The sequence below is a fragment of the Procambarus clarkii genome, chromosome 56 (genome assembly GCF_040958095.1).
Source record: "Procambarus clarkii isolate CNS0578487 chromosome 56, FALCON_Pclarkii_2.0, whole genome shotgun sequence".
In the NCBI taxonomy this organism is placed as follows: domain Eukaryota; kingdom Metazoa; phylum Arthropoda; class Malacostraca; order Decapoda; family Cambaridae; genus Procambarus; species Procambarus clarkii.
Window position 1 is genome coordinate 22,122,447 of NC_091205.1, and position 24,716 is coordinate 22,147,162.

The 24,716-nt window shown below is 42.6% G+C and overlaps 1 protein-coding gene across 1 annotated transcript in view; it reads left to right on the top strand.

The window, feature by feature from the left end:
* The window catches only part of LOC123770724 (reelin), a 66,572-nt gene extending 42,709 nt beyond the window's left edge, over positions 1-23,863 (top strand). Inside the window, exons 45-65 of the mRNA XM_045762848.2 lie at positions 239-371; positions 1,100-1,207; positions 1,786-1,954; positions 2,719-2,879; positions 5,845-6,002; positions 7,304-7,506; positions 8,959-9,170; positions 9,556-9,641; positions 10,130-10,209; positions 10,637-10,798; positions 11,073-11,268; positions 12,213-12,492; positions 13,008-13,116; positions 13,615-13,732; positions 14,394-14,552; positions 15,291-15,532; positions 16,399-16,559; positions 18,148-18,370; positions 18,835-19,006; positions 21,322-21,449; positions 22,516-23,863. Of these exons, the coding sequence (XP_045618804.2) occupies positions 239-371; positions 1,100-1,207; positions 1,786-1,954; positions 2,719-2,879; positions 5,845-6,002; positions 7,304-7,506; positions 8,959-9,170; positions 9,556-9,641; positions 10,130-10,209; positions 10,637-10,798; positions 11,073-11,268; positions 12,213-12,492; positions 13,008-13,116; positions 13,615-13,732; positions 14,394-14,552; positions 15,291-15,532; positions 16,399-16,559; positions 18,148-18,370; positions 18,835-19,006; positions 21,322-21,449; positions 22,516-22,576 (3,321 nt within the window). The 3' untranslated portion in view covers positions 22,577-23,863. The remainder of the gene's footprint in view (positions 1-238; positions 372-1,099; positions 1,208-1,785; positions 1,955-2,718; positions 2,880-5,844; positions 6,003-7,303; positions 7,507-8,958; positions 9,171-9,555; positions 9,642-10,129; positions 10,210-10,636; positions 10,799-11,072; positions 11,269-12,212; positions 12,493-13,007; positions 13,117-13,614; positions 13,733-14,393; positions 14,553-15,290; positions 15,533-16,398; positions 16,560-18,147; positions 18,371-18,834; positions 19,007-21,321; positions 21,450-22,515) is intronic.
* The last annotated feature ends 853 nt before the right edge of the window (positions 23,864-24,716 follow it).

Genomic DNA, 24,716 nt, shown 5'->3' on the forward strand with positions numbered 1-24,716 from the left:
CAATAACGTGGCTAAAGTAAGTTGACCAGACCACACACTAGAAGGTGAAGGGACGACGACGTTTCGCTCCGTCCTGGACCATTCTCAAGTCGATCGACTTGAGAGTGGTCCAGGACGGACCGAAACGTCGTCGTCCCTTCACCTTCTAGTGTGTGGTCTGGTCAACATCAATAACGTTGTAGAGATGGCGACGTAGGACGCAGATACAGTGCTTCTAATGATGAACCTGTTGTCTCAGATCCACATCGGGAGTGCCGTGCTGGGCGTGCCAGCCTTCACTGATATTGACACTGGAGTTGGGTGGCTCCTCCGACCCGGCTCCGTCCTGGAACAAGTGTGTGGCCTCACTCACAACTCGCTCCATTTTGCCAGTAAGTCTGACTTCACATCGCTCCATATCTACCTTCAGCCTGAGGCAAAACATTTCATGGCATACTGAGGCAGGCGAAGAAAAACAATGCTACAAGAATGTAAGAACTCTTGTCTATATAAATACAACAATAAATATAAACAATGCAGTCATGAATGAACAGAGAATGTGCCACAATTACGTGGCAGAAACAAATAACCCAACACACGTGTGAAATGATAGTGATGACGTCATGGCACGACTTGAGAAGGGTCCACGACGGACCAAAACGTCCTCACTTTCATTTCGTGTGTGTTTACTAGTTGTGTTTACTAGTTGTGTTTACTAGTTGTGTTTTTGCGGGGGTTGAGCTTTGCTCTTTCGGCCCGCCTCTCAACTGTCAATCAACTGTTTACTAACTACTTTTTTTTTTTTTTTTCTTTCCCACACCACACACACACACCCCAGGAAGCAGCCCGTGACAGCTGACTAACTCCCAGGTACCTATTTACTGCTAGGTAACAGGGGCACTTAGGGTGAAAGAAACTTTGCCCATTTGTTTCTGCTTCGTGCGGGAATCGAACCCGCGCCACAGAATTACGAGTCCTGCGCGCTATCCACCAGGCTACGAGGCCCCTGGTGTGTGTGTGTGTGTGTGTGTGTGTGTGTGTGTGTGTGTGTGTGTGTGTGTGTTGCGCTATTAATAAGGTATAGAGAGTTACTGAGATGTTTGTGTTTGTATTTGCTCAGGTCGGGACGGCTACAGATTCGCTGAGACTCCAGACATACACATGACTGACCACAGTTTCATCCAGTTCACTGTGTCACTGGGTTGCAAAGATTCTGGTGCCTGCTTCGGTACGTTTTGTATCTATCATCATAACATTACTTTAAAGTTTTTATATGTATATACTGTAAATATGAAGGATTAAGATAAATTTGTAGACGTATCAGTCAGTATACATATTTATTTATGGCTACAAAATATATAACTTCTATAAATTCATGTCTGATTAGTTATGTTTATTGATGCATGTAATTCCTAATTTGTATGTGAGGCAAATAGTGGCAATTGTTGTTGCTTTATTACAAGTGGATATAGTTTGATATGAAACGACCTGTGGTGAAATAGCGCCTTCACCACCCCCTTCCCTTCCCCTTGCCTTGTAAGCGAAAGTGTACAGATCCGATTCCAACCCTGGGCAATGTGGGACGATAGGGCACAAATGCATCACTGTTCACTCAGTAATTGTGGGTCTGGATGTAAAGCGATAAACCAATCATGTTCTGGGGAAAAAAAGCAAGCAGAGTAAGGCTCTGGGTAAGCTGTAGGAAGGAGAGCTCGTAGTCTACAAACAATAGCCACGAGACTTGTACTTAAGTACACTCTTAGTGTAAACAATGAATCGATAAATTAAATGTACTTATATCACCAGAGGTGGAACTTGAGTACTCGACCGACCAGGGTGCGTCGTGGTGGCGGCTAAAGGAGTCGTGTCTGCCCTCTGACCCAGACTGTACAGAGTACTGGCCAGCCTCCACCCTCATCTCTGACCTCTATACCGGCCCCTCCCAGGTCACCCTGAGCATCCCACACCGGGTCAGGTAGGTCACTTCATCTTTCGGAAGGACCGCTCTGCAAATTCATCTTTTTGAAAGAGCCGTTTGTTATATTTACCTTTCAGAAGGGGTCATTGGTTAATTCACTTTTTTGGGATCATATTGTCAATCCACCATCATCAAGCGTCAAGGAAGGTATTGACTGGCAATTTAATCCACAAAATGGCTCTGGAATGGAAAATGAGAGCATAGCGTTATTTTCTAATGCTAGCAAGTCACACAGAGCTTCTTCAGTGTGCCCTTGTATTAATTCTTAACTAGTTTTGTCGGGAATAGGAAGCTTGTGTATACAAATAGGCTTAAATCGAGTGGTCGAACAACTGACCCTCACTAGGATGCAACCCCACAACAGTTGCTTAAGTGCTAGGTGAATAGAGACATTAGGTGATAAGAAAGGTGCCCTAACATTTTTGTGTTAACAAACACACACTTGCATCAGTGTACCCTTGTACTTGTGCCAGTGTATTTCTCTTTCATTGTACCAGTGAATCCTTATAATGTAGTTTATGTTGCTATATTTTGTATATGGAATTAAATTTTACATTGTTGTTTGTTTGTGCCAAAAACTTTTTTGCTTTGCTCTCAGTTTAGGTATTATTTATTACTAGATCTATTTGACTTTTAGATTCGTTTCCGAATAAAATATGTAATATGTTACCCTGTACAATGATTTGTATAATCCTGTAACAGTGAATCTATGAATATATATGTAGTGTTGTAGCAGTGTACCTCAGTGACTTGTGCCACAGGTCGGCGCTGACGCGAGTGCGGTTCATTCAGCGCGAGGGCTGGAAGCAGCAACACTCCTGGGCCCTCTCACATGTGTACATCGGGGATGAGTGTTACCACATGTGCGCCGGCCGGGGCTTCTGCGACGCCGGCCAGTGTCACTGCCAGAAGGGATGGACAGGTAGTAGTAATAATAATAATTACAAAATCAGTAGAAGCCATGAGGAGGATTCGAACCTGCACACGTCTGGGATCATCCCGGACGAAGATTCGAACCCTCATCACGGCCCTTGTGGATTTTTTCACGCCTTAGACCACTTCACCCTGACATGGTAAGATTGCAACCTAGGATTCAGTTGAATCCTCTAAGGGACATAAGGCTTCCACTGAAGTCAAGTCAGGGTTTCACATTTTGCCTCCCATGCACTCTGGCTGTGGTGAAGTGGTCGAAGATGTGTGCTTGGGAGTACCAAGTGTACGGGTTCGAATCCTCCTCACGGCTTCTACTGAGTTTGTCATTGATACATCACGTTAATTTGATTTCTTTATGCAATGATAATTTGAATTGTAAAATACATTTATAAAAAGACTGAAAATTGTTAACTGATATTAAACGCTGAAAGCCATAGACAACTTAAATACAACAATTTTAGTGATAGCAGAACATCGACCCTCATAGGTTCGAGCCCTCATCACGGCCCTTACGGATTTTCTCATAGATGCAGTCACGTTAGTGTGATTACTCTCTGTAAAACCACATGTTATGTAGGATGGGGAAATGTGGGTAAAATTGGTTATATAATGTTTAATAAGGCATTTCTTATTTTCTCTTTTTTAAACTACCTACTGTTTTAGAGGCTTTTGGATATATTGTATTTTGTTATGTTAAATGAAATTCTGCCTGCTGTCATTGTGAGCACTTAAGGAATTTACCATTTACGCTTATCAGTTTGGGTATTGGTAATTCTGTTTTGTTTAATTGATGGACTAGTTTCAAGACAATATGTAATGTTGTTTTACAGTGCTAAGGACGAGTTTTTAAGTAGTCAGCCATAAATGGATTTTTTATTTTTCAGTTCAAAATTCACGCTCAATTACAATAAGTGGGTTAGCATGTGAGAAAATGATGGTTGTGTCATCAGGAAATAGAATTGACCTCAGGTGTTGTATGGCATTTAGTTGGTCATTGATGTATTTTTTTTAATTAACACATTTAGGTACATCTGCATTTGTGCAGCTACCCTAGACTATATGAAGGGGGAGTACAGTGTGTCAAAAAGCTACCTACGTGGTGCTAAAAATCCCCATCACACAGGATGGTTAGTCATACAGAGGCATGTGATAAGTAGTCTGCACTGGCAGACTCTGGGTGCATTATGAGGATATTATCAACACAAGAGTTAATAAGGTAACAGTGATACTGAAAAGTCCTCATCACACAGGATGGTTATACACATAGATCACACTAACGTGATGCATCAGATGAACAAATCCACAAGGGCCGTGACGAGGATTTGAACCTGCGTCCAGGAGCATCCCAGACACTGCCTTAATCGACTGAGCTACGACAGGGTTAAAAGAGTTGAAACCGAAGTTCTACTGAACTTACTGGATCCCGTAGCCTCTCCGGGATCGTAGCTTACGGGATCCAGTAAGTTCAGTAGACCTTCGGTTTCAACTCTTTTAACCCTGTCGTAGCTCAGTCGATTAAAGCAGTGTCTGGGATGCTCCTGGACGCAGGTTCGAATCCTCGTCACGGCCCTTGTGGATTTGTACACAGGATGGTTAGTCATACAGGGCCATACGTTCAGTACCCTGCACTGGCAAACTGTAGACGAGAAAGAGGAGTGGACCAAGTACACCATCCTTAAGAACTCCAGTGTTAATTGAGAGGTCAAGTGTCTGTGTCAAAGTATATGCAGGCGATGAGTCACAATAACGTGGCTGAAGTATGTTGACCAGACCACACACTAGAAAATGAAGGGACGACGACGTTTCGGTCCGTCCTGGACCATTCTCAAGTCGATTGTGAATGCTCCAGGACGAACCGAAACGTCGTCGTCCCTTCATTTTCTAGTGTGTGGATTGGTCAACAGTCAAAGTATATGTATAATGGAACCAGAATGAAAGTCATTATTCGTAACAACTTACATAAAATCTTACAATTCTGGCAAGACTAGTCAGAGGTATACGGCAGTTTAAATCAAACTTAAACTTTGAATGTATAATTAACACGGTTTACAAAAGTGTCAAATGCAGTAATCATTTGTTCAAGAAAATGGTAATATTAATAGCCTATCATTAATTATAACAATAAATTATAAACCATAATAAAAAATGATAAGGACCAGTTTGTCACGATGGAGTAAGTGGAATAAATGTTAAAATAATCCTTAGAAACTTACCGACATTAAGTGATATATTATGTTACAGGGGCCAGATTCACGAAGCAGTTACGCAAGCACTTACGAACCTGTACATCTTTTCTCAATCTTTAGCGGCTTTGTTTACAATTATTAAACAGTTAGTGAGCTCCGAAGCACCAGGAGGCTGTTTATAACAATATCAACAGTTGACTGGGAAAGCTTTCATGGTTGTAAACTATTTAATGAACGTAACCAAAGCCGTCAAAGATTGAGGAGAGATGTACAGTTTCGTAAGTACTTGCGTAACTGCTTCGTGAATCTGGCCACAGGAGTGAAGATCACGATCTACGGGACAGTGTTTAAACGTTCGAAAAAAATGTATTGATGTTAGGATGAGTGCTGAAGAGTTTTGATCGAAGTATTTAAGGCTATAATTAGGGTTCCAGAAGTTCAGTAGTGATAGCATAGGCTTCATGGACTCAACACTTGCAGCTATGCAAGAACTATGAAATATATAATCGTTCTCGAGAAATATGAAACAAAATCTCCCTCGCACTGTAACACAAACTTCCTCGCACTGTAACACAAACTTCCTCGCACTGTAACACAAACTTCCTCGCACTGTAACACAAACTTCCTCGCACTGTAACACAAACTTCCTCCCTAGCCACTATTTTAATCCTCGGACACTTTACAGTTAGTGTCTGGTTTGTTTATTTCATTATTTTGTATGTTTATTATATCCTTTTGGTGAAGATGACATTATCTACATGTTTACAGGTGATAACTGTGAGGAGCCGGCCACTCCTCTTGCGAAGTACATCGTAGCTGACTTCAGCAGCGAGGACTGGACAAGTGACTGGAGTAAGGTGGTGGGCGGCCAGCTGACTGATCACTGCGGACCCATTGCTTCTGGCCAGGCCTTGCACTTCCTCGGGGTCAGTCCTCGTTTGTAAACACACACGCACGCACTTGCACACGCCTAGCGGCTGAGTGGATAGCACTTGGGGGTCGTAGTCCTAATGGCCCGGGTTCGATTCCTTGTTGATGCGGAAACAGATGGGTAGAGTTTCTTTCATCCTGATGAAAGAAACTTAGCAGTAAATAGGTACCAGGGAGTTAGACAGTTGCTACGGACTGCATTATGTGTGTGTGTGTGTGTGTGTGTGTGTGTGTGTATGTGTGTGTGTGTATGTGTGTGTGTGTGTTAGAGACAAATATATGTAGTAGATATAATAGAGGAAAATAGATTGGTTAGAAGTCCAAGAGCTAATAGCTCGATTCTGCGGACACAAATAGTAAATACACCCACACCCGCTTACACAAAACACTTTCGACAAATACAAAACACAATACAGAATCCTTCTAATACAAAAGGAGAGGGCTCCGGTGGAAACAAAAAACACAGGTAAACTAAAGGGATTTAAAGGACGTTTTCCATGGGACCACAGCCAAATTGTGCCCATATCTTTAAGAGAGAGAATGTCTCTGTCTATCTGTTCGAGGTTGAGGGCCTGACGGTTGCTGTTAGCCTCGCACAACTTTCCTTGGTGATTGTGGCGAGTGTCCTGGGGGGGGGAGGGGTCGACCTCCATGCCGTCAATAGATTGGCTCCTCTTGCGACAACCAGCGACTCCCATGAAGTCTGGAAATGTGGGTTTCGTTGTCCACATAGTGTTTGTCAACCTAATTATTTGACATTATCGACATTAAATCAACATTGATAGCGTTAAATCAACGTCGATAACGGAGAGAGGTAGAGAGAGAATGGGAGGGGAGAAGGGGGTAGGGAGAGAGAGAGAGAGAGAGAGAGAGAGAGAGAGAGAGAGAGAGAGAGAGAGAGAGAGAGAGAGGGGTAGAGAGAGGGAAACAAAGGGAGGAGGGACGGAAAAATCCGTCGCTGAATGTGTGTGTGTGGTGTGTTGTGCACGAAGAAGTATTCCGTTTGTCATTGGATGGCTTAGTGAAAGTTGATTATCCTTCAGTCAGGCATGTCAGCGTTATACATACCAGTTATATTGACGTGGAAAGAATATAGGCCTTTCGGGGTTAAAGTTGCACGTAAGTTTTAATTTCAGCAGGGCTGGTGGGTATCCCTGTAGATCCCTCTGAATCATACTAGTCTTCTGAAGATATTTCTAGTATTACATGTAATCATGCGAAGAATATCAAATGTGTAAAATCTAAATAGTTGGAACGCTACAATACCGTTGGTGAAAACTTGGAAATTTCTCTTTAGGGCTGCAGTAGGTACCTGGAGACAAAGAATCTGGACTTGCAGGAGGCCCTATTTGTGCAGTTCGACCTTCGGACAGGTTGTCTGGACCCGGTAAGCGGACGGGAGGCGGGTGGCGATCACACCGTCCTCCTGCAGGCATCCTGTGATGCCGGCATCTCCTGGACCACCCTCAGGAAGCTCCTCCTCATTTATCATCGACCACAGTGAGTCGTGGTGAATTTTTGTGTGTTTATTTCAGAAAAAGTTCGTTGCATTTAGATTGTCTTGTACATTCCATATGTGTATTTGTGTCCGGATGAGTGTGTGTGAGTGGTTGTGTATGTTTGTGGAAGAGTAATGATAGTTTACCTGTGAATCCTTTAAGACGCTTTGCCAGAAGCTGATGATGCAGTTAAACAATGAACGGAAGATATATTAAAACAGTGCTATTGTTGAAGAACTTTTATTTAGGGTTGGAATACCCAATTAAGCAGTGCCATGGAAAGACAAAGTAATGCTTAATTTTTTAAAGATTCCAGTAAGCGAGCGAAGTTACCGTAACATTATATAGTATGTAAACCTTAGCTCTATTAAACATTAAAGCAGATAAATGAGGACAGGCAATGCGGAATTATAATGAATGACGATATCAAACAGTAACTGCAAGACCGAAAGCCAAGCCGTTGGGTAGTATTGCTAGTAACTTGTAGTATGTTAGAAAACATATTCAGAAGCTCTTGCTTCACTGAATACCGTCATTAGACGTACCTAGAGTGCGCTCTGTGATTATGGTTGCCTAAATTATTGAAAATAACACAAATTAATTTTTGAAAGAGGAAGAAAGACTTGAGAAAAATCGAAGACGATGAGACATAAGCTTAAGGCAGGTTCGAGGAGCAACATTATGATAGAAGACTTAACAAAAAATCTGTTTTCTTTAAGAAAACATTTTGCCTAGGAGAGATAATTCAAATTTTCAATAAGTTTAAGAAATTTTATAATAGTCTACAGATCACAGGCGTTTTTTTTTTAAGCTCACGTTGACACCATAGCCAGAGGTAATGGAAAGTAATTAAGTGTTGTAAGCTTTGAACCTTGCATAGATAAATATTTAAATATTATTGAGATTACGGTGTACTGGGATAAATTATCAGTTAATGTAGTAAACATGTACACAGTAGTAGTAGGCAGTCATCAGTCTCAGGAGACTATGGAGTTGCACTCTGATTGTCGGTCTGGAGTGGCCTCTCCAGGGCGCAAAGCCAGGGTAGGGTGATACAAGGGGAGAAGACCTTTTGTGCTCTCTGTAATGCTTTTGCGCTACCGCTCACAGGCTGAGTAAGGGGTGCACAATAAACTAGCCGCCTTCGGCGGCAACAATCAAATCAAGGGGAGAAGCTGTTACCCATGCAGCAGGTCCCCCCTTCGCCACGGCGCCGAGTCTTCAATGGAAAGGCAAACGCCAATACGATTGGTACCAGCGCCGTCGCAGGAAGCATTCAGTATATTCTCGAGTGTGTACACAACACCTTCGAGAATATACCGAATGCTCACTTGCAGTTATCATACCGAAGTTAGACAAGTGCAGGTAGAGAGGAAATCACCACAAACCCATTAGATAGTCTGCTATCTGTGAAGTCTCTGTATTATTGCGTCATTGTGTATTCCTCCTCCAGATACGTGTGGGTGGAACTGCCGCAGGACCTGAGGTGTATGGGCGGGCGGGTGCGGTGGTGGCAGCCCGACGGAGGAGAACGGAACCGCTACGACTGGGCGGTGGATGGGGTGGTGGTGGGCGGGAGTGTGACGCCCCCAGATAACCTCACCTACACCCACCCACACCACCTGGTGCCCCCACTTTGGCTCCGGCGATACAACACGCGCACGGGTCAGTCAGTCAGTCCCTGCAGGTCCATTTACACACGTATTCCCTGGGCAGTCTCAAAATATGGGAATGTAATACTACTTTAATTTATATTATTTCTCACTATTATAAAAGCACATGTAAATACTGAACCATTTATATAAGCAATAAAATAAATGTAGCCATGATATTCAGTTTCATGTTTAATATTTTTGTACTATTCACGAAAAATCTCAAGTAGCACAGGCTTTTATTTTCTTCTTCACAAGTCTTTTTCCTTAATATTAATTGTTTCTTTTCCCTGATGCTGGTTTTTCCATTACAAGCGTTCCTTACTCCTAAGACTGAGTGCTTGGCAGCTGTCTCTCGCTATACACTTTGGATGTTAATTTGAGGCCTCGTATTTCAGACACCTACTGCGACCACCCCCTGGCCATGCATGTCATGATGTCCACACCCTCTGAACCTGCCATCCTTCAGACCACTGACCTCCAGGTGGGTCTCACACTTCAGTATAATACAGTATGTACACACAAGGACGCGCGCACACGCACACACAACAAACAGATTTTAGAAGTTGTATTTTGCAAACAGACAGTTGGAACAAGTTAAGTGAGAAAGTAGTGGAGGTCAACACCGTCAGTAGTTTCAAAGCGTCATATAACAAAGAGTGCTGGGAAGACGGGACACCACGAGTGTAGCTCTCATCCTGTAACTACACTTAGATAATTACACTCACAAGGACGCATGCACGCCCTCTCGAGTGCACAAGCACATGCCACAGTAACACTATTATAATATCCGTCCCTGGGAATGCTTAACAACATAGGGGGATATATTATTAATAAACATACCAAATTGGGATTTTGTATTATTTCAAATGTGTGTTCTACCAAGTCTTGTTATCTACATAATGTTTGTGTAAATAATGACGATGTATTGATAAGTATGGGTACTAAGACAAGTGTGTGTGTGTTCGGCAGGTGAGCAGGAACCACAGTGTCAGCTTCCTGCTGGCCCTGGGCTGTGGCGCCACCTGGGACAACACTGCTCAACCCGTCAGGTGAACCTCCTGCTTACCATACTGAGCTATTCTGCGGTCTCTCATGCTTGCTCTGAATTGTCTTTTTCCATCCCATATTTATTGTGCTTCACTTCTTTACATTCTACAGCCATATAACATTAATTAATAACTGTCTTTTGAATGAAGTATATCTTAGAAGCCAAGAGTCGGTAATCTACAGTGGATCAAGTATGAATTCATCCACAAATAAGGCATTTTTTGCCAATATACATATTGTTCTGTATATCGATAATGTGATAACTGTTTATACATTTTATTAGTGGTGACATTCCTTATAACTTTGTTGAATTGAACAATTAAAGACAGTAAAGGACCTAAGGGCTTCAGTGTCTTACTAAGGGGGGGGGGGGACTCAAATTGATTAATTCACGAACGGTGTGTTCTCTTGCGTGGGCGGCTGCTACAGGCTGGAGTACTCGCTGGACTTCGGCCACACCTGGCGGCTGGTGCGAGACATGTGTCTGCCGGGGAACAGCAGCTGTGCAGACATCGCGGACGCCTCCATCTTTTACGCCCCGCTCAAGTGGAACAGATATGTCTACCCACTCAACCATATTGGCCCAGCCAAGTGAGTAGCCATTTTCTTAGATATTAAACAAGACGTAGACTTGTGATGACAAGATGGATTCAGCTGTACCTTGACAACCAAAAAATGTGATCACCTCCCCGGCCTTGGGTTCACAATAATAAAATAGTTGTATCATAGAATATAATAAAGGAATTATAGATGTAACGTTACGTCAAGCTCCTTTGAGTACAGTATCTCACAAAGTGGCTTTGAGTCAGTGCACGACCCGTCATCACCTGTATATAGCTAGTCACTGGAGACTTGTCATCCACAGATACGTAAGATTCCGGTGGGTGCAGGATCCCTCCTCGGATGTGTCGGGTCGCCACCAGTGGTCACTGAGGGACGTGTATATCGGAAAAGCGTGCCCCCACCACTGTCTGGGCCGCGGCTCCTGCATCGACGGTGTGTGTCGCTGTGACTACGGCTATGCTGGACCATACTGCCAACACGTCACTGTCGAGAATGTGGTAAGTGTCGGTCTGTATCAGTATGTTTGTCTCTGTGTGTGTAACAGAGGCACCGTTACACTCCAGGCACTCCAATGGCCACATAAAGAGTTCCAAGCCCCTTCCTTCCCTGATGCACTTCTCTCCAAGCCATGTTAGCGTCACGCTAGACCGGGACTGCACTGCTTCATGGGAAAAACTTGCGATGCTTGGATAAGATTTTGGGTAATATCTCATTTTGGTTGAAATATTTGGATATTTATTGAATATATCAGCCCCATCCTGCTGTGTTGGTAGTATTTATAGTAACGATGAGGACCATAGTATATATACCGACTTACAACGAAATTAAGAAAGTAGAAATCGGCACTATTGAGTTGGACAAACCGGAAAAGTATTTTTTTCTTGTTGCAAAAGACTAAACTAAACTAACCTAATCTTCCTAGGCCTATTATACGATATCTGAGGCCTAATATAGTACATATGTGTGCTATATTAGGCCTAGGAATATTTAAGTTTTTATTTAGCTTCATTTTTTTAAGAATTCCTTACTAGTCACTATACTACTTTCTAAAAACTAATGACGTGAAAATTCGTGATTATTGACGATCGTCACAATAGGTACAATAGGTACTATCTAAACAGGAGGACGAGTTGATATATTACTGATAGTTCTCTCTACATTTTTTTTATTTTTTTTTTTAATATAGAACTACAAGAGTTGTAGATCTTGATGAGAATCGTTAATATTTTTAATGGTATTATAATAATAATAATAATAATAATAATAATAATAATAATAATATTATTATTATTATTATTATTATTATTATTATTATTATTATTATTATTATTATTATTACATATGTGACTGTGTGGTTGATGATCGATTGTTGCCGAAAGATAAATATCAAATTCCTGCTTCCGTCTGTGCACCCCATACTCATCCTGACTGTGTGATGCAGGCATTCATCCGGGACCAGTTCTCTGGAGGGGTGTTCCGGCCGCACTTCGTGCAGGTGCAGGGAGGACTGCTGTCGGAGGGGTGCGGAGGGCTGGAGGAGCCACCGACCGCCACCTTCCAGGGCCCCAACACCCGCTTGCTCCTCACGCGACCAGTCGACACCCGCAGCGGTAAATTTGTCCACTTCACCACCCAAATCGGCAGCGGCCACGGCAGCGGCATCTGCAGGAGCGCCTCTCACAGGCACCATAACGTCTTCCTTCAGTACTCCATTGATGGAGGTGCGAGCACTAGGGTTTTTAATTATTAATATAATAGATGCGGTTCCCGCGGCTGTGCCCGGGTCTCTCTCGTCTCCAACCCTCTTCCTGTTTCCTAGCTTCCTTTCCCTCTCCCCCCCTCCCCATCTCTCTCACCTCCTTTCTCCTCCCTCTCCTCTCCTCTCCTCTCCTCTCCTCTCCTCTCCTCTCCTCTCCTCTCCTCTCCTCTCCTCCCCCTTTACCTCCCTCTTTCCTCATCTCTCCTCCATCATCCTTCCCTCCCTCCTCCATCGTCCTACCCCTCCCCCTCCCCCCCTCTCTCTCTCTCTCATGCTATCTGTGTGTGTGTGTGTCGAAGCCAGTGACCAAGATCATGACAGATCAAAGCCATGAACGATGTAAATCCATTTTTTAGCCTTGGGCCTAAATTCTACCACCAAATTTCATGCAGTAACTGTTCAACACACATAACACTAACAGGGGACGTCCAGCAGGTACTGTCATAGGTAGTGATTCTTGTGTGTGTGTATCTGCAGGTATCCGTTGGCACCTGCTGAGGGAATTAGACCACCAGCTGTACACGACGCCCAACAAGGAATACATCCTAATACCGGCACACGCCAGGAGCCCCGCCACTACCTTCAGGTAAGTTCCCGGCATCCCCAATAAGTGTGGTATCTGCTGAAGGCGAACCCCAGACTCAAGAGACGCCTCGGCAGCAGGTAGTCGTTGCGGGTCTTAATGACTCCCGTATAGTGTGCGTTGCACCCAGGTCATTGCCATGTAGTCTTGCCTTAACTATCTTTTTCATATCATTACTTTAAGTATCGCAGCTGTATCCAGTCTCTTATTATCTTAGCTTGGCGTTAACTTTGCTTTACTACACTAAGTTTATCCAGTCTTTGGATCTACAGGCTTTGGTATTTCTCCTGCGTTCTACCAGTCACCTTCATTTTGCGTCTCTGTTACTGCCCTTCATTTCACATGCTGTCCACTTTATGCATATCCGTGTAGAAACTCCTGCTTTGCACTGCGACAAGTCATGCCTCATGGTAAGCCGAATAATGTTATTTTACAACAAATTCTACCTTAAGCCTGTCATATATGTCACCATTGATCTATGTACAAATATGTTGCCTGCAGGTTCTGGCAGCCTCGTCTAGCCTCGCCTCCACCAGCCTGGTCTTTGGACGACCTCTATATTGGTGGCTCCGAGATCAGCGCCGCCGAACTCCTCGACCAGTTCGAGGGAGAACCCACCGTCAGTATCCTGCTTTACATGTTTCATTTGCTGTTGAAAGTATTTAATTAATGTATATTTTAATGATAAATATTTTGAGTCATAGAAGTGCAGAGGCACACTGCACCTCTATCACCTCTATTCCTGGCACACTCTCGTGGAGATAAGCGTCCAACACTGCTGAGTTTAGTGTGCCTCTCCAAGGAGGTAAATGCAGCACTTGACTCGTGTAGAATATTAATCCCATTATTTATTTCACTAGCTTGTTCTAACTCTTGTCACAGTTGTCCACAAGATATGTACACCTTGTATGTGCATAAGATAAAATAATAAATACATTGTCTTCACGTTTACTAAAAAACTACACACACACACACACTACGTATCTGCATAAGAGCAACTAGTAGCTACTATATGTTCTACACACCATATACCTGTGCTGCCATAATAGCAATTAGAAGCAGTCTTATTCAGTCATAAATTACTAAAATAAGTTCATTATAACACTATTAAATTATCTATTCACATCAAATCTCTTAAAGAGTAGATTTGTGAACATAGCTCAGAAGCTTTCATTTGCGTGTCCCCTGGAGAGAGCCTCAAGTAAAATGGAAAGCTATGGACCAACGTTTTTCTCTCAACATGTAACGTGAACATTGAAGCCAACATGTTATGCGTGCAGGTGTCGGAGTGGCTCTTCGCGCCCCACAGCAGGAGTCTGGTGGACTACTGCTCGAGCGGCACCAATGGGTCCCTGGTGTGGGGAGCCGACTCTCCCGGCCACCGCGCCATCACCACCCAGGAACTTATAATCCACGATACCCACATACTGCAGTTTAAGGTAAGCGGGCAGTTTGTATTGCATTTCTATCATTTCATATTGCATAGTATCATTTTCTTATGTATTGCATTGACGAAGTATTTGTCAAGGTCCTTACAAAAATATAAAGACAAGCTTGGTGAGCCATTGTTTTGTATATTTGATTAGTGAGGAAAGTAGAGCATCGAAGAGGGGCGCGAATTTGATGCTGATTTTAATAAATTCCTGTGTTGATTTTACAACATTGTGCACTGTGAGAGTGTGAGTGATTCCCTCCCTTAGGGTTCTCGCCATGATCTAACTGATATGCGAGGTTGGCTTGATTAACAATTTCTGCTGATGCTTTTCTGCCTGTCTTAAAGATGGTGGGGGTGGGGAAGTGACATTTGCATATTGTCAATCTAGGGGAACTTTCTCTTGGTCTAGCGAATTGTCTGAATAGCAATGTCAGCGGAAGACAAAGTTCTTTGTGAATAGAAATAGCAGCTGCTCGTATGGGCCAAGAGGCCTCCTTCAGTTTCCTATATTCTTATGGTGGTTCTCGTTGTTGCACTCCAGGTGCTAGGAGTACAATAGTGCTAGGTGTTGTAGCATTCCATATGCTGTAAAAATAACTACATAGCTCATTCCATATGTCAATATAAGCCTATGTTGCATTCCATATGTCATCAATGTAATGTGGCGGATTGCATGTGTGATCCCTATCGGTTGTTGCCGCGTGCTATATGAAGGTAACCATGTGTGTGTGTGTGAGTGCAGGTGTCGGTGGGGTGCGGCGACAGCCCTGGAGAGTGCGGAGAGACCCCTGGAGTGCGTCTAGAGTACAGCCGTGACGGCGGCGTGACTGGTTGGGAGCTGGTGCACGACTCCTGCCTCCCAGGCTCCTCCCCGGACCCTGACTGTCTCCCGTACACCTTCCATCCCCAGTCAATCTTCCACTCAGATACACACTCACACTGGAAGAGGATCACCATTCCACTCCCAGAGAAGACCTGGGGAAGGTAAGGGGGTCTTCATAACATTCTTCTCGTAATGAAAAACATTTTGATAATACACATTATTCCAAATATGGCTTGATATGCCAGAATATATATTTCTAAACAAAATTTTGCATAGGTTAACAAAGCATATGTTAACAAGTTACTGTAAATAATCAAAATATAAACAAATTATAATGATTTTGTAGGAGGGGGCGAAGCACCCTTTTTATATATACACGTTAGGCTTATATCATGGTCTCCCCCCCCCCACCAGATCAAATAATTACTGCCCCCCCCCACAACCCCTAGGATGCAACTACTCAACAAGCTGACTAAACCCTGAGTACCCACTTATTGCTAGGTGAACAGGCAGGTAGGAAATGCCCTCAACCATTTCTGTCCCGCCCGGGATTAGAACCCGGGATTCTCGGTTGTGAGTCAAGAACAAACCCGACTGTACTACCGGAACCCTAAATGCAAGTGAAATTTGTTATATGAAGTTAAATAGATATTTCTTAGTTGGTCTTTCCTAAACAGGTTGGGAGACGTACAGCATTTGGGAGGTCATTCCACAATTTGGGACCCCTTGATTTGCATTTGGAAAGTTTACACTACCCATTAGTCTTCATCCTCAGGGTGGAAGGCTAATGGGTACTACATTTATAGGCTTGTAAGTGTGTAATTATGCACCGGGTGAAAATGAATCACTCTGACTCAATTCTGAAATCATAAATAATTACTGTAGTTTAAGAACTTTACGGTACCATTCAGAACACACATTATGAAACCCTTCCTCAGCCCTATTGGAAGTTTCGAAGATTTCAGAGACATTAAACTGATATTTTAACATATTTAAGATGTAATTATAAAGTGTTTGTGGTTGGCAGCACGACGCAGCTGCGTTGGGTGCAGGAGGTACGGGGCCCCGGGAGCAAGGTGACGCCCTGGTCCCTGGACGACGTGTACGTGGGCTACCCGTGTCCCAGTCACTGTCACGGCCGTGGCGACTGTCTCCACGCTACCTGCACCTGCGACCCGGGCTACTCTGGTCAGTTCTCTTGCTTACTCCTCCTCCTCATCCTTCTCCTTTTACTACTACTACCACTACTACTACTACTGCTATTGCTACTGCTCTTCTTCAAGTTAGGAATTTTGTGAGGTGCTCCAGCTTCTGGAATTTAGGTTTTTGTTTGGTTTTAAAAGATTATACTGACTACTTCATTCAGATACTACTTCTACTACTACTACTACTACTACTACTACTACTACTACTACTACTACTACTACTACTACTACTTCTACAAGTTAGGAATTTTGTGAGATGCCCGAAACGCTTTGCGTAATAGTGGCTTTAGGCATTGTATGTACTAGCCCTAACTATAAATCCATCACTCTTTGTAAAATCTCTTTTATGTATGTACCTTACCTAAATAATCATTTTGATTTTGATTTTGAGGTGCTCCAGCTTCGGTAATTTGGGTTTTTGATTGGTTTTAAAAGATTATACTGACTACTTCATTCAGATAAACATATTTGCATGTAATATTAAAAATCCTTTACGATATTATTCCTTAATTTTTAAATCAATTCAATAGTGGTAATCTTACAGGAGTAAATTATTAACTGTATCAACATTTATAACAATACCTTGGCTGCTTCGGCCATGGGTTTCCTAACTCTTGTTAATTTGTGAATATTATCAAATTGCCTGGATGTGGTCATCAGTAATTGTCGTAAACTGGTATACAACTGTCGGGAACAAGCCTCGTAATTGGCCTTATCTCAAGGTCATCGTAAAAAAAAAAATCATGTCCGCAAGGTCACCAGTTACTGATTAAATCAGCGCTGTTTAACCAAGTGGACCGTATTTATTTATTTATTTATTTATTTATTTATTTATTTATTTATTTATTTATTTATTTATTTATTTATTTATTTATGTACAAGAAGGTACATTGGGTTTATTAAAGTACAGAGATTTGAAGTTTTACATTCTTGTAAAGCCACTAGCACGCATAGCGTTTCAGGCAGATATATAGTATCATATGTAGTATCATATCTAGTATCATATGTAGTATCATATCATAGTATGTTATGTACTGCTCCACGCCCGTCGTGGCTCTCTTTTTTTCACCTCGTTATTTAATTTTATTTTTGACATCAAATTGATGTCTTCCACTTGACCCTCACTCCTTATGTCAGTTGGTTGAGTACCATTCCCTAACTTCGTAGAGCCATAGTATTCTGTCCCACGTTACTGGCACCACCTTGTACTTTCGGCTATCTTATGAATACAGTCTTATGAATCCCTATCTCTGCCGAGAGACTCTGTTTGAATAATAGCTTTGACTGTACTTGCACCAAATATTTAGTAGCGTAGTGTCAGCTAGAAAGAATCCTCACTAGTAGGGGTGTGGCTCCATGCTCAGGAATATATTGACTCTTAAATACTTAGAAGTAGATTGGGCAGTACTCTCAACTATACATGTCGTACTCTCAGTATAGGTTCCTGTGAGCCTGTATACCTTCACAAGACTTGCCCCCATACCCTCAGCAGAATTTTGCAGAGTTTTAATTTTAATTAGTGATAATAGAGCAATATGACTTGGGCTAAGTGCCAATGTCCTCACCTACAGGAGAATCATGTGAGCCTGTACCATCCCGCATCACGCCCCTGCCAACCAGCTTGGTGGATGGATTCGAAGGCGGAGTGCTGGCCAACTGGGCGCTGGTGACGGGAGGTGGGGTAGGTCTCGGCTGCAGCTCCCTGGCACCGTACAGCCACGGTAAACACCTCTACTTCTCAGGCTGTGGGACTCGCCAAGCTGTCACCAAGGAGTTGGACACCCGCTCTGCAAGGTGAGCACTTAGTGTGCACGCCCTTCACTCGAAAATGATTCAAAATCACGCAGAAGAAGAAAAAATGTTTCCTTGTCACACTTTCCTGGTGTTCGTTGAAACGAAAAATGTTAATGAGAGTGACTGAGGAACGTGATGAAGTTCCGTCATTACAGTTAACTGTTTTATTTAAGAATACGAGAATTTAAAACCAGGGACGGGGTTGGCTTTATGCCAACTCTCACTGTACCAGGGGGTTACCTTTACTCCAACTCTCACTGTACCAGGGGGAAAGTGGGAGTATCTAAATTCATATGTTATTGGCATTTACATTTCCCCTGCAACATATAGAAGAGTAAAAATTGTCCCAAAATACCCTTACTTTCTTCAGCAGTGTTTAATTTCACTGAATGTCATTAATACTGACTCACTTTCAGGATTTATTATGATGCATAGTGAGGCTAACTGAGAAAACACTCTTGCAGCAAGTTGATCTTCGTGCTTAGAATTGGGAGCCACGATCACACGCCCTCTTGTTTCGTGGACCTGAGCGACCCACAGAGAGCGTTGGATAAGGGCGTTATCCTGCAGTACACTAACGACAATGGCATAACGTGGACCACTATCAACGTCCACGACCCTCTCGACTTCAGAAAGGTTACCCAACTCTAATGTCCTTCGTTCAAATTGCTTGACAATGCAAATATTATTAATTTTATAAACATTTTAATTTTTATTTTCAGAGATGTTATTTTAGTTATGTCTGCTTTTTGTTCAGTTATTGAAATGCTAACTAAAATCTACAACACGGTAGATTTTGGGGTTTACGTGTGCCTTGTATAAGAAGTGATGCACAACCTGATCTAACCCAACCCAATTAATGTTTCCAGTGTATAGGGGCATTAGTCACGAATAAAAAAAAAATCTGATTGCAATCACAGTCATCCCATTTTCTCGGTCATTCTTTTAGCAAGGGTCCGCGCTGCTGAGAAGTGTTGGCAAAAGACAGTTTCCCAAGATTTACCGTGTCCCCGCGCACCGGCTTGTAAAACCAAATTGGTTCGTAAACCATGTTAGTTTAGTTCATTTATTATGTACCCCATACCCATCTTGTGGGCGGTAGGGAAAAGGGTTACAGAGACACATAAGGGGCTCAGGGACTGAACCACACAATTCATTTAGCTAAGCAAGTTACATTCTTGCAAACCAAACCTGGGAAATATGTACCCACTGTCTCAGTCGGTAGGGGTGTGGCTCCAGGCCCATGAACAGACTGACTCTTAAATACTTAGTGCCCTGCTCTGTGAGGAGACAAATTTTGACCCTCTAGGGATCAGGGCAATAAAAAAATCAAAGCATCATCTTGATCAACTGATAAGTGATTGCCTGTGTATAATAGTTATAATCGTTAAATCATTGTACTTAAGGATATCCTCATAAGAAGTAAACCCCAAACAAAATACACGGACCTTTGAATGACGAGACAACAACCAGGTGGTAATTGAGGATAAAATGACAGCCAAATCTTTGAATGAATACTGTACCTCAGTGTTCATACTAGGAAGATTAGATAGCATCCAAATACCCCACACAAATGTTTGAAGCAAGGGATGAGAATGAGCTGAATGATACCCGGAAGATGAAACAATGAAATAAACAATCTGGAAGAGCCTCGACAAATTAAAGGTGTGGATGGAATTCAATCCAAAATCGTAAAGGAACTGGTCGAGGAACTGTGTCTACCACTGGAACTCCTAGTAAAGTCTCCACGAGAATGGAAATGTGCAACTGTCACTTCCATCCTTAACAAAAGAAGCAAAATGAGCTCGACAGAAAACTAGCGACCAATCGGCCTAACCTCCCTGATCTGCCAGCGCATGGAGAGAATCCAAAGGGAGAAAATCATTCACCAGTTCGGTGCACAAAGTTGTAAAGTCAACACAACATGGGGTTTATTAAAAATAAATCTTGCCTTACGAACCTCCTCACAATTTTTGGAAATGGTAACCAGCTATTAAGGACTTCCAATAGAAGTTTCATATAGTACCAAATGAGGCTGGCGAAGAAATTGCAAGCACGTGGAACAAACTGTAAAATAGATTTAAATGGAAATGGAAGTGAATCTTAATTCTTAAAATGTGGTGAGGAGTATTAGGTGCCATCTTGGGGCCAGCCCTTTTTGTCAGGTGCATCAGTAACACGGATGAGAATATTACAAACTACATCATCAGATTGGCAGATGACACAGATTTGTGGTAAAGTTGAAGCGAAAAAGATACCGAGGCCCTACAAAGAGTACATCAAAGAATGTTAATCCGGATATTTTTTCAGATCAGATGTAACACAAACAAGGATTAACGGTTTGAAGTTCAACAAGCCACAATGTAGGACTGAGAATAGGAGATGCTTTTTCACTCACAAGATTATTAACCCATGGAATGGCGTACCCGCCGAAGCCGTAACTGCCAAAATTGTTCTGAATTTCAAAATATACCTGGAAGAGATCAAGGCAAATGGGGGGGGGGGGACCTTCGACAAGCCGTCGGCTTCCTGTCCTCGTCGAGGCCACTAGGGCTAGTGGCCCTCAGGTAAATCAGGTACACCAACTACACAAAAGGTCAGAAGACAGGGCAAATGCTTTTCAGTATTGAGAAATGTTGGTAGTATTGTTGTCCCTTAACTTCCCTTGCCACTTCGGGGGGGTATAGGGTGTTTATGTAGCTTCAGGGCACCAATCCCCCCAGCCACAGGGCATGGAGAGAAGGCACCACTAAGCATATAATAATACCGCACTTGGAGTAGGCTCGTCACGGAAGACATCTCCCGTCATGCAGGGTGCAATCGCACCTCCACAGATCTTCAGTATCATCTATTGATACTGGTAATGGCTCACAAGGGCCACCACTTACGGGCTATTCATGCCCGTGCCACCTTTTGGGTGGCTTAATCTTCATCAATCAATCAATCACTAGGCCCGTCGTGTGGCGTACACGCTGCCAGGGGAGGCTCGCCGGTACGGGGTGCAGCTGCGATGGTGGCAGCCTGATCACGACGGCCCGGCCACCGACCACTGGGCCCTCGACAACGTCGAAATTGTTTTGTAAGTATCTTGGAATATTTTCTCCTTGTTTGCGAATGGTATTTTGTTTTACCTTGAACTCACAATAACTTAATTATATTTATATTTATTCTTTTCTTAAACTCTTAAGTTCGGTGCTGGGTTGTACTGTATATTCGTACTTACAACGCATAGCCAAAAAAGTATTCAAAACGGCATACTTTCAAAGATCAGATAGTGTCCCTCCACTGCTCTTCACGCCCTATATTACTAACTTACACCTATGTTGTAGTTAAAACCGCTTGTTAGAATTAAAAAAAAAATCGGGAACTTCATGATGTGTATTGGTTAGTTTAGTTTATATATTATGCACCCCATACCCATCTTGTGGGCGGTAGTGGAAAGGGTTACAGAGGCACATAATGGGCTCAAGGACTGAACACCACAATCCATATCCCCGAGCCCAGTCTGTGCCTCTGTAACCTTTTCCACTACCGCCCACAAGATGGGTATGAGGTGCATAATAAATGAACTAAACTAATACACATCATGACGTTCCCGAAACAATTTTTAATTTGAACAAGCGGGTTTGGCTAGAACATAGGTGTAAGTTAGTGATACAGTGCGAGGAGAGCAGTAGAGGGACACAGTATCTGATGCATTACAAGACTAAGAGACAGTGGTAACGTCCGAGACATTCAGTTCGAGGTCAGCCCTTCCATAAGTTCTTCAAATACTGTATATAAATAGAACAATCCATAACCTTTAAACTCTCATTGTATTAACCAATGTACATCTTGTAACCTTTAAATATTTAATAAAGCACAACAAAACACAAAAGGAAGGGGGTGATAGTACAAAAGCACACAAAAACTGTGGGGACCTAAAAAAAAACTCTAGTGCGTTATGTATGTTTCTTTTCAAGAGTAAGGGGTTCCATTTCTTCCAGCCAGAGGTGGTACTCCCTTCTATATTTAACAAAAAATTTAACATTGTATATAAATAGAAAGAGTCAAGGAAGTTATTCTAGAATTTGAATTAATATATGTTTGGAGGTCAGCAAATGTAGTCAATATTATAATGTGTTTCCTCCCCCCCTCATCCCCAGAGCTCAGAGGAAGGACACAAGCAGGTACGACCAACAGACCTTCCACGAGCCTGAACTGTGAGCCCTGGAACACCCTCACACCTTCATACACGAATTGGATCCTCACGCCCTGCTCTCCCACCCTCACGCCCTGCTCTCCCACCCTCACACCCTGCTCTCCCACCCTCACACCCTGCTCTCCCACCCTCACACCCTGCTCTCCCACCCTCACACCCTGCTCTCCCACCCTCACACCCTGCTCTCCCACCCTCACACCCTGCTCTCCCACCCTCACACCCTGCTCTCCCACCCTCACACCCTGCTCTCCCACCCTCACACCCTGATCTCCCACCCTCACACCCTGCTCTCCCACCCTCACACCCTGCTCTCCCACCCTCACACCCTGCTCTCCTACCCTCACACCCTGCTCTCCCACCCTCACACCCTGCTCTCCCACCCTCACACCCTGCTCTCCCACCCTCACATGCCAAGACTGTGGTGGATTCCTGATAGTCCTCAATATATCAACGTCCCTGAAGCTTGAGTCACCGTCCATGAACGTCTACATCTGTGTCACCATCAACTTGTACAATGTGTTATTCTTTGGGAGAGTTGAAGTATATTGAGAATTATTTGATTTGTTTAATTTTTTCACAATCTCCTCGTTTTCCAATTATTACAATTTATATATTACAATTTAATTTATTGTAATAATACTGCTAGCAAGACTCAAGATTTTCAAATGTAATGTTTATCATTATACCAAATTTAAAGCTTTAAAATTTGTATAAATATAAAATTCAGATTTGCTAATGTAGGTTTATGTAATGCAGATCAAATAGTTTTTGTTTGTAGAGAGAATGTACACTATCAGCTTTAAAAAAATATATATAATGAAATATTTACCTTTACCTTAAGCTTCTGTACATAGACCTAAATATACATTTATTTATAGCCAAGTGTAAATTATTGTTTAACTTCAAGAATAATTTAACTCCAATGTACATGATGTCCACAGCATAAAACTCAATGAATTACTTATATGCCTTACGTTCATCATCAGGCCACAGCAATAACTGCATACATGTGAATATATATATTCGTTAACCAGCTAATATCTGTAATAGTTATCAGCTTAATACCATTAATGTGCCGACAGTTGATTCAGAAGTACAGTATATCATTACCTTATGACCTATTTACCCATTGTTTATATATATATATATATATATATATATATATATATATATATATATATAAATATTTGAGCAAAAAAAATTTTTACCTGTGTCGCGTCTCGGAAGCAAACTCTTGTTTATTTGTATTAAAATATAAATTTCTCTCTTTCTGAAGGGAGACTAACCCAAAATGATGTTTATTGTTATCCTCCCTGAGTTCCCGTTTAATGTCACCTGGTTAATGTTTGCATGTGGACGTGGCCTACACAGTCACGTGGAAACACACATATTGAAGACTAGTTCTAGAGTGAGGGTAGAGAACGCGTGGACTGTTCAGTGTGAGAGGTAGTGACCGTGTGAACTGTTCAGTGTGAGGGTAGTGACCGTGTGAACTGTTCAGTGTGAGGGTAATGAACGTGTGGACTGTTCATTGAGGACTGAGAATGTCTGCATGTCTCTCCGAAGTTGAAGGCCAGACACTCTGGACTAGCCATACCCAAATTTGAAAAGGAAATTGTCTGGGGTTCGAGATAAACACATGCTGGTGGGGTAGGCCTAAGTGGTTTAAGAAATATTTGCAGTTATTGACACCCATCCGATTCTCACGTATTCAACTTTGGTAAAGTGTGAAATAGTGCCTGAAATGGCCAGATTTCTTTTCGTAATCAGAAAGAAATATCCAATACCCGTACAGTAGTTTCAGTGCTCCCTAATAAATTTTGTAAAAGGTTAAAGAGGTGAGTGGGGCCCAGTACCCATCTTTGTGTGTGTGTGCAATTTGGTTCAATGTAACCGCATTGCTGGCGTTGTTGATCTTATAGTATAAGCTTTCTTTGCTTCTAACAATTTTCTTACACAATCAAGACGTACTGCTTGATAATGGTCCAGGACGGACCGAGACGACGTTTCTCCATCTTCTGATGTGTGGTTTGGTCGTCATAACTTCAGCCATGTTATCTCTCATCGTCGGCAATTTCTTACTCTGGATTAAGATGAGCAATCACGTTAACGAAATTCATGGTAAAGAAACTAGTGATTATTGAA